At 36.2% G+C, this 9,183-nt stretch overlaps 1 protein-coding gene across 3 annotated transcripts; it reads right to left on the bottom strand.

The window, feature by feature from the left end:
• Positions 1-129: 129 nt before the first annotated feature.
• On the bottom strand, positions 130-6,483 carry LOC137934846 (UMP-CMP kinase 4-like). 3 transcript variants are annotated; one of them, XM_068779397.1, is made up of 9 exons: positions 6,427-6,483; positions 5,244-5,302; positions 5,046-5,097; positions 2,277-2,394; positions 1,929-2,085; positions 1,649-1,729; positions 1,416-1,523; positions 1,012-1,080; positions 130-373 (listed from the first exon to the last, which is right to left on the bottom strand). In XM_068779397.1, exons 2-8 carry the CDS (start codon positions 5,286-5,288, stop codon positions 1,012-1,014), a joined length of 630 nt encoding a protein of 209 aa, XP_068635498.1. In that variant the 5' UTR covers positions 5,289-5,302; positions 6,427-6,483; the 3' UTR covers positions 130-373. The 3 variants fall into 3 exon arrangements, with proteins under 3 accessions (XP_068635498.1, XP_068635496.1, XP_068635497.1); XM_068779395.1 differs by lacking the exon at positions 6,427-6,483 and adding an exon at positions 6,275-6,391; XM_068779396.1 differs by lacking the exon at positions 6,427-6,483 and adding an exon at positions 6,280-6,391.
• Between the last annotated feature and the right edge of the window lie 2,700 nt (positions 6,484-9,183).

Below are 9,183 nucleotides of genomic sequence, written 5' to 3'. Positions count from 1 at the left end.
AGCGTACTTTGTTTTAAAGTTGGCCAAGGTTTTTACTCTTTAATCTATGCCAAAGTATTCTTAACATCTCGCTTATGGGTGGCTTACACACAGAACGACCCAAACAATAAAGTGAAAAATGAGGAAGAATTGTGCTAAAAAGAATTAAAATACTAAGAATAAGAGAACTTCAGTCACGAAGAACTCTTATTTGATTAAAAAAGTTACAAATGGTGAGGAAAATAGACCAAAACAGAGGATGACTTATTGAAGGATAGTCTTATATAATAAAAATATTAATAATACAATGGCACTAACACTCGTTACGGCAACTACTGCTCCGAGGAGTTCAAGTTTTGCCATATTCATCTAAGCTGCATGCTAGTATAATTACCTGCACAAAAACCACATATGTGACATTAAGAGTAGATGAAAATTTAAAGCTACTTTAATGTAATTAAACAATACATTGGTTTTTTTTCAAGAAATGTAAAATAATAATTCAACTTTGAAGGCAAAGGAGAAACAAGAAGAGCAGCTCCTAATTGCTGATCTTGGAACAGGAATTCAATTACAAATCTGTGCCTATTAGTTAGGAAGAGGACTCCTAACTATTGCTAGTCATTTTGGGAAGAGCCAGCAACTTCAGCAGAATCTAAACCAGGAAGAAGCACAGGCAGTACTGTGAAATCTAAAACTTTTTCAATCAATCAATATTCTAAGAGTGGGACCAGACTGGCAGGTTGAAATTGGTGGAACCAGAGCCAGTGCATTTTCAAAACTATGAACACAACTTTACCAAAAATCAGATGATTAAACAGTTCGCAAGATATGGACTTTACCGTTCAACAAACCTGTTTTGAACATGAACAAGCAATCACACTGTTTGTGGCTGGGCCAATTAGTAAAAAGTTAGTTTTTCATCTTTTAGATGGCAAGGAGACATTTTGCATTTGTGTGTACAGCATTGTAAAGTTTCATTAACAAATCTGTATATAAATTGACGGTTAGGAGGGAGTAGGCAATCCTTACTTAATCCGTAGCAGAGAAAATGTTCTTGACAGCTTCAAAAACCTCTTCAATAGGCTTTCCAGCATCAATCTGATAAGAAAAGGAAAGAAAAAAAACAAAAACTACAATGAGTCTTGACAAACTGTAGCTTGTCAAGTTAAAACAACTATCTTTTCTCTTTTTGATTGTCAGCTATAGAACAAAAAACAACCCTGGTCCAAGTAAAACTTGAACCCAAGACCGCATACCAACAGAGCCCCTCAGTTGACCATTAAGCCAAAGTCCCAATCTACCATTGACAGAATATGAAGCAATAACAATGGAGTTTCTATATCAGGTTGCAAAGCATCAACATGAATGACTGAAATTTTCAGCACCACGGTAATATAGTGTTGAATGAAAAACTATGATAATTGCTGTATCACCTTGCGAACTTTCCCCTTGGAGTTGTAATACTCAATCACAGGTAAACTGGATTCTACAAACACTTTGAAGCGCTTCCTTATTGTCTCAATGTTATCATCAACTCGCCCCTTCAAGCACAAATTGAAAATAAATAGAAAGAAGAAAGGAGAAAAGATTAAGGAAAGCATCATTAGATGTAATAGGATCAGAGGACGCCAAAGAACCACAAAAAATTAAGATATTTCTGCCTAACCTGGTTCCGGTTCAGAAGACGTCTTTCCATCTCCCCTTCTGAACAATCAAAAAACAGCACAAATTCTGGCACTATCTTTGTCTGCATCAAAATCCAGTGGTTAATGCACAAACTATGAAAGGAGATATTGTAGTTAATCCAAACTGTTACAGAAGAAAATGGACAACAAAACTAACTCAGTAATCATTACTGAAATGCTTTCAGGACAGAAAGGAAAACTCAGTAATTAGAAGTGCTTTAAATAGGTAAAAAAAATCTATTGCTAAGCATTTAGACTTACAACTTTCTCAAAGGCAGCACGATTTTCTTCATTCCGTGGAAAGCCATCAATCAAAAATTTGTCATTTTCACTCTCAGCCATTGCCCGTTGAAGGAGCTTAACTGTTACCTCAGAAGGGACAATCTTGCCCTCTGTTATCATGTTTTGTATCATGTTTCTGTACCAGAGAGGAGTGAGTGAGAGAAAGAGAGAGAGAGAGAGAGACAGTCAGACAGACAGACAGACTGGAGTGAGAGAGAGAGAGACAGAAAGAAAGAAGTGGGCTATTGACTATGAGCCTGTCAAGTGAAAGGTGTTCACTGAGCTTTTTCCACAGACACCTTCAAGGAAAAGAAGTCAGGCATGTACCCATTTTCAGAACCAGATTTAATCTCTGCTCGAAGAAGGTCACCAGCACTAAGATGGGTGTAACCAAAATGTTTAACAATATCGGCACACTGGGTGCCCTTGCCACTACCTGGGCCACCTGTTCATATTAATAGTCAAAGTTATAGAAGGGACTCACCAAAATTCTTTTCCAATGAAATAAAATCAATATGGGACAGCTATTAAATGAAAGAGAAAAACCGGTAGCGGTTGTCCAAAAGACAAGGTTAAGCAAGGAATACTTTTTCCAACAGGTCAGCTGATAAAAGTGAAGGAATTTCAGAACATTTTCAAAAATGCTGTAAGAACACATCTAATTGAACAGTGGAGTCATCAAATAAGCTCAACTGGGTTCAACCACCCAATCAAAATGATGGGACACCATGGCACATAAATGACCTCAGACATATTGAATCATGAGGTTTGGTCTTCCATGTATTATAGAAGTTCGAGCACAATACGATGTTGATGGTTTTACAATAGGTTTTGAGTCTTGGAAAAAAGTTATATAGACTAAGTCCTCATAAGTTAGGTGGAATTATTTTCAAATTAATCATTCAATTTAGATTACATGGCTTTTTATTTCATTTATTCTAGGTTTCTGTTTTGTTAGAACAGTCCGACTCACATTCTCCAAAACGAAAAAATAATCCCATATACATCCAGAATCAGAAAGATCTTTTGCTTATTACTTGGGGAGAAACCTCTGAATTTTTGCTAGTAATTATGGGATGGAATTGGACCCAAATTCAACATAGTACAAAAGCAAGTATTTATACATACGCCACCACTCAAAGTTGTCCACCTGTAAGAGCCATAAAGAGAGCCCAAACATGAAGAGGAGTGTCAGAATAGTCCTACATATATCTAGGATTAAAAATGTCTTGTGCTTATTACTTGGAAAAAGATTTCCCATCTTCCAGTTGTCATTTTGGAATGGCCTTGGATCCAACTTTATGTTAAGCACCTAGCCAATACATCCCAAAAGACAGGCCTGTTAGGAGCAGAAGGCATAGGTACTTAACCTTAGGACCATAACAATACACCCCGCCTTCGCGAGCCGACGTCCACGGCAGCTTAACACTCAACGACGAGGGACGGGTCAAGATCCCATAATCCCTTACGCCCACCACGTCCGGGGCTCGCGACACCCACTCCGGGGAACTCCCCTCAGGGATTCGAACTCGAGACATAGGAGCCAGCTCTGATACCAAATGTTAAGCACCTAGCCAATACATTCCAAAAGACCGGCCTGTTAGGAGCAGAAGGTATATGTACTTAACCCTACGACCATGACACTTTTTCTTTCCAATGTATTCAATATTGAATATAACTTGACTTTTTTTTCCTTTCATCTTGAATAATAAGACATATAGTATCATTGTTGCACATGTTATCAAGTGGTAGTCTATGGCCTTTGATCAAGAGAAAAGAAAGGTGCAGCCGGCTCCATTTCCTTGACCTTTTAAATCTAAAGGTAATTTTCCTAAGTAGAACTTTTAAGACCTTCAAATTTAATTCTTTGACACAATGGCCCTTGTTTGACCTGGCCAACATGAACCATTCATCCAGATGAACTAGTGGACAAAGCGTATCTAAGACCCAATATGGCCTCTGGTTCTGATTCAGCCCATTCTAACCAGCTGCTATTTGGTTATTGTAGCATTGTTCTTGAATGATACAACAATAGAAAAAATGAAGTCTTTTTACATCCTGCCACCATATGATTCATGTAAATCAAAAGGCAAAATTTTCTTAATCAATAAAACACTTTGTCAGTGCTTCTCCATTAAGCTAGAGGGCCAGCAACTTGGTGACAGACACATATACTGATTTTTTTTGTTTTCTTTTCAAAAAGTGAATTTATAATTCAAAAGGATTGCGTACATAAATACCACAATTCACCCAGACTAGGAGTGGGCACTGGGTCGGGTTTTGTGGGAACCTGACCCGACCCAACCCGAAAAGCCAGGAATGGGTTGTTTTAGATTTCACCCCGCAAATTGGAGATGGAGCAGGAAAAAAGACCCGTCAGGTTTCGGGTCAGGATGGGTTTCCCCAAACCCGACCCGCAGGGTTTTATACCCGTAAGGTCCTTTAAAAATATATGAACTACATATGTTTTATGATAAAATTATGTAATTTTCTAAGTTTCTTATGGGTATAAACTTCTTGTAGGATTTTTAAGAAGTATTGAGATTTTCTTAATTCTTAAAAAAAATTATAATTTTTACAGGTTTATAGAATTTCTAATGGACCATTATCTTATGGGCCAGGCAGGGATGAGTCTGGGATTTATAAAAAAATGTGGGTTCAAGGCAGGGACAGGGTTGGCAACCCTGTTCAGGTTTTATTTGGTGAGAGTTTCAGTGTCGGGTTCAAGGTCGGGTTTGGTTTTGGGAAACCCGTCCCCGACCCGACCCGTGCCCACCCCTAACTTTAAATTTAACCAACAAAGAAGTAAGGACATCACAAGATTTAGAAATAAGCAAGTAACAAGCAGAAACTGGCAAGAAATGTTGTTAATTGAAATGATTGTGCCTCCTATTCATCTATATTCACATATCCACAAATCAAAGCATCAGGTTCGAAAAATAAAAGACAATATCAAAAAAGAATTTCTAGATGCCATTAGGAGCTAGTTTATCATACAACTTTACTATAAAAAAGACCTATCTCTTTGTAGAACACGTATGAAACTATTTGAGTGAATGATTATTTCATAAGAATACAAAGGAATTGAGTGCTCACCCAGAACAAAAACAACTTTGACCTTCTTATTTAATAAACTTTCATCAGTTCCCTGCAGCCAAAGTGAATGAATCACACAGAATATCAAAGACAAACCTATAATGAACAAATGAACAATATAAACTGGTCCATCATTTACAAAATTGTCCATAAAATAATTCAACAGAAATCTATATTAAATGCAGATATGTTAGATACCTCCTTTGGAACAACAGTTGGAGCTGCATCAGTCACGGACCCCATGAATATAGTAGTACCTGCATCACTTGAAAAGGAATTGTTAAGACAATTCACCTTTCTACTTGAGAACATCAAAGAACACAAAAAGGAAGAAGAAGAAAAAGATTGATTGGAGTCAAAAGCGGGCTTGTCACCACCAGCCCATTGTGAACGCAAGCATTATGCAACATGACAGGCAGTAGTAGGTGTATCAATGATAAATCTCGCAAATCATGTAAATTTTAAGCCCAAAACGGGCTTATATAGTCCAACACACGCTATGTATCAGCCAATAAATAGCGGATTCTAAGGGTTCCAATACCAAGACGCCCAACCGTAATCACAGGATCCAGCTTAATGTGAATTGACAATACGATCTACTACTTGGTAAATATATAATAAGAGCCAGGATCTCTTCACACACCAAAAGAGGGTAATAACTACACGATGCTTTATACCAGCATTGCTACAACATGATCTATCGGAAAGGGTAACCTCGTCTGATTAATAGGGTCGGAAACAAGTCCAAAACCGGTTTTCCCATCTCTACAGATATTACATTATGATGAAAATTAAGATTCACATAAATAACGTCACATCTACTATCGAATCGATGAAAAAATCACTACTTGTAAGCATTGATCCTTCGAACAAACCAAAAACAACAATCAAATAAGAACTAGAGAGTTTCCACAGAATTATAAAACAACTCGCGGTAAAATATCAAAATGCAATAACCAACACGAGAGTGTGTGTGTGTGTGTGTGTGAGAGAGAGAGAGGCCTCTGTAAATGAACGAAGAGTTACAAGGACAAAAAAACACGAAAATGGCAGAAGATCTGAATTCATGACAACGGTCGAAACAAAGGCCAACCTCAAAAGAACCACCTTAATTGAACAAAAAAAAAACTCACAATATTTGCGCACAAACAATTAAACAAAAGTGGCGGGAAAGGAAGATCAGATCTGGAGGAATGATTTTCAGGAAGCAGAAGAGTCCTGAAGTTTACCTTACCCGATCCGAGTGGGAGCACGAAGATGTAGATTGCAGAGAAGGAAAACAAGGAGAGAAATTCGGGACGGAAACCAAGATCTGAGAGACGAGGGACGACGCATAACGGACTATTTTCCAAGGCAATATATAAGGGCCGATGAAACTTACGCGTGATTCTGATTCGTGGATTACACCAACCGGCTCGGCTAAGCGCGCTCGGATCTCCTGCTCCGCCGCGCAGCGTCTAATTTTAAAGCTTACGAATTCGCAGACGCGTGGATCGCAAGTCACCACCTTTAACTTGAATTATTTGCAAAGACCAAAGAAGCCCCGGACCCTTTTGGATCCTCGCGTATCTCGACCGGTCTGCTTCCCCTGTGTGTCGGCAGGCTCACGCGTCGAGCGCCGTTCGACAGGGCCCCGCGCAGCCTCTTCCATGTCTTGCCCGTGTCTTTCTCGCGCATTTCATCGAACAATTGGAATGCGCTAGGAATTGAGGACATTGGTAACAGAATCTCGACAGTAGAGTGGTTGCTTGTACGCAACATCTTATTCTAACAACAAAATCGTTAACTAAGCTTATTGGACATCCGATAAGAAAATGGCTACAACATTTTGTAACCAAATAATTAATTTGATAATTTGCATAACTAAAATTAAAATACTAAAAATATCATTTATTGGTAATATAAATTATGAAAAATAATTTAAATTATAAAACAATTTAATTCAAATAAAATATGATAAATAAATTTAAATTAATAAAATAATTTTAAAACTCACTCTGTTTTCCTTTTTTTTTTTTTTCTTTCTCCGTTTCTTCTCCTTTTTTCATGTCAAAAATACTGAAAAATAGTATAGGGAATTTTAGGATATTAGCCAAATTTTTTTCATATAATCACACAAATAACCAACGTTTTAACTTATTTGTACAAATACCTAACTTTGATAAGTCAACTGTATATGCGTATAGTCAAAAGTGACACGTAAACTTTGACGATTACATGTTACCGTGTTATCATGCCACATTAGCCCTCACCTAAAGAGTCTTATACCATATCACCTACCACATCATTGGGAAACTTCCCACATCACTCCTTAGGATGCCATGTCACTGAATAAATATTTTAAAGTATTTAAAATATTTTATAAAAATAATTTAAATATTTTTTAAGGTTTTGGAAATATTTTTATAAAATTCAAGGTAATAAAATGTGTATTGATAAATTAGATTTTAAAACTCTAAATAATTTTTATATACTTTTTAAAATTAGAATGATTTTCATTCGATAATAAAAGTATTAAATAGGTAAGAATAAATTTTTAATTAATTAATATACAATTTTATATTTTGTTATTATAAAAAAGAAGGTAGAATATTTGTACCAACAAATAAGAATTTTAAAACTAAATTATTTTTACTAAATATTGTATTAAATTAAATAATATCTTGGAGGAAATAAATACATTGAGACATTAAGTAAAATAAAGTGTTAATTATATTAAATTTTATTTTTGAAATAATTAATAATTAAATCTTATATTTTAATTATATTAAAGTGAAGGTAATGAAATGAAATGTGTAAGATTTTTTAAAACCAGAAATTAATATATATTTTTTTAAATTATAAAATAACCTAAATCATTCATGAAAAGAAAATGGGAGAAAAATAGGCAAACTGACGTGGAGGGCAATGTGGCATTTAATGACGTGGTAGATGACATGTCATCCTACACTGAGGGTAATGTGGCTTTGTATATGACATGTCAATTATCATGGAGTAAGACTCTTCGGGTAATGATGTGGCATGATGATGTGGTGCCACGTAATTGATCATAGCTTATGTGTCATTTTTTACTGTCCACATGTGTAGTTGATTGGTCAAAGTTGGGAATTTGTGTACATAAGTTAAACAGTTGGTTATTTATGTTATTATATTAAAATTTTTTGAATAATATCATAAAATTCCCTTTAATATATCAATGCAAGAAGGCCTTGTAATCATGATTTTTCAGATAGATGACTCGAGAACCAACTCGGTGACTCGAAAATCTGTGTTTGGTCAGATAACTCATAATTCGAGAAGGGGAGGGGGGAAGGTCACAATCAGGGGTGGCACCAAGCCAAACCTTTCGAACTCGACTCAATTTAGTTTTTACATCAACTCGACTTGAGCTCAAACTTGAAATAAGGCCCGTTAAATATAATAAGCCAAACTTGAGATTTTCCAAAATCAGACTTGTTAGCTCATTAGCCAAGTAGTTAACATAGTTTTTTTAAGAAAATATCTTTTACTCTAATTGCTCTTGTCAATCCTCTATTTAGTTGGTTGATAGTTACTCTTATTTACCTCAAACCTCAAAAGACAATCCATCATTAAACCCTTTTGGGTCCCTCAACCTCTAATATTGTTTTTTGTCAATGGAATAAATACTATTGAAGAAGGTGTTTGCCATTTCTTTTAAGTCTATTAAGCTAGATATTATTCATTAGTATGCTCAATTTCAAAGTCTTGGACTCCTCAATAATACCTTGTAGTTCAATGGTACCAAGGTCATTACAATATTCTTTTTATTTTTTTATTTTTGAAGTTTTGAATATTGGTTGGAGATCAAACCCGGCTCTAGCTCGGTTTCAAACTCAGTTAAAATTGTTAGGCTTGAGGTCAATTCCAATTTTAGGCTCGAGGCTGAATTCGAGTTCTAAGTATTCAAAGTATTAAGATCAAGCCAAAGCTTGGTTGGCTGGATGCCACCCCTGGTCCCAATGCCCCTTCCACCTGACTCGGTAGCCTTACATCGAGTCGACTCGCTGAGTCGGGAAACATTGTTGTAATTTCGTACCATCCTGCAAAACACTAGAAAGAAAGTATCGGGTAGAATCGCAGTTGAGAGTTGAGAGACATCGGTAACGAGGTGAAGAAA

This window comes from Aristolochia californica, unplaced genomic scaffold (genome assembly GCF_029961685.1).
Source record: "Aristolochia californica isolate CCGP_79_NKW_82.1479 unplaced genomic scaffold, dmAriCali1.0.hap1 SCAF_6, whole genome shotgun sequence".
Taxonomy (NCBI): domain Eukaryota; kingdom Viridiplantae; phylum Streptophyta; class Magnoliopsida; order Piperales; family Aristolochiaceae; genus Aristolochia; species Aristolochia californica.
This window is presented reverse-complemented; position numbering and strand designations above follow the sequence as displayed.

What these genes read in the sequence shown, in the direction of transcription:
- LOC137934846 (XM_068779397.1), bottom strand. Translation starts at nt 5,288, where the DNA reads ATGGGGTCCGTGACTGATGCAGCTCCAACTGTTGTTCCAAAGGAG. An exon ending in GTGCTGCCTTTGAGAAAGTT is followed by an intron (nt 1,730 to 1,928) that starts GTAAGTCTAAAT and finishes ATTTTGATGCAG; the next exon opens with ACAAAGATAGTGCCAGAATT. An exon ending in GTCTTCTGAACCGGAACCAG is followed by an intron (nt 1,524 to 1,648) that starts GTTAGGCAGAAA and finishes TTGTGCTTGAAG; the next exon opens with GGGCGAGTTGATGATAACAT.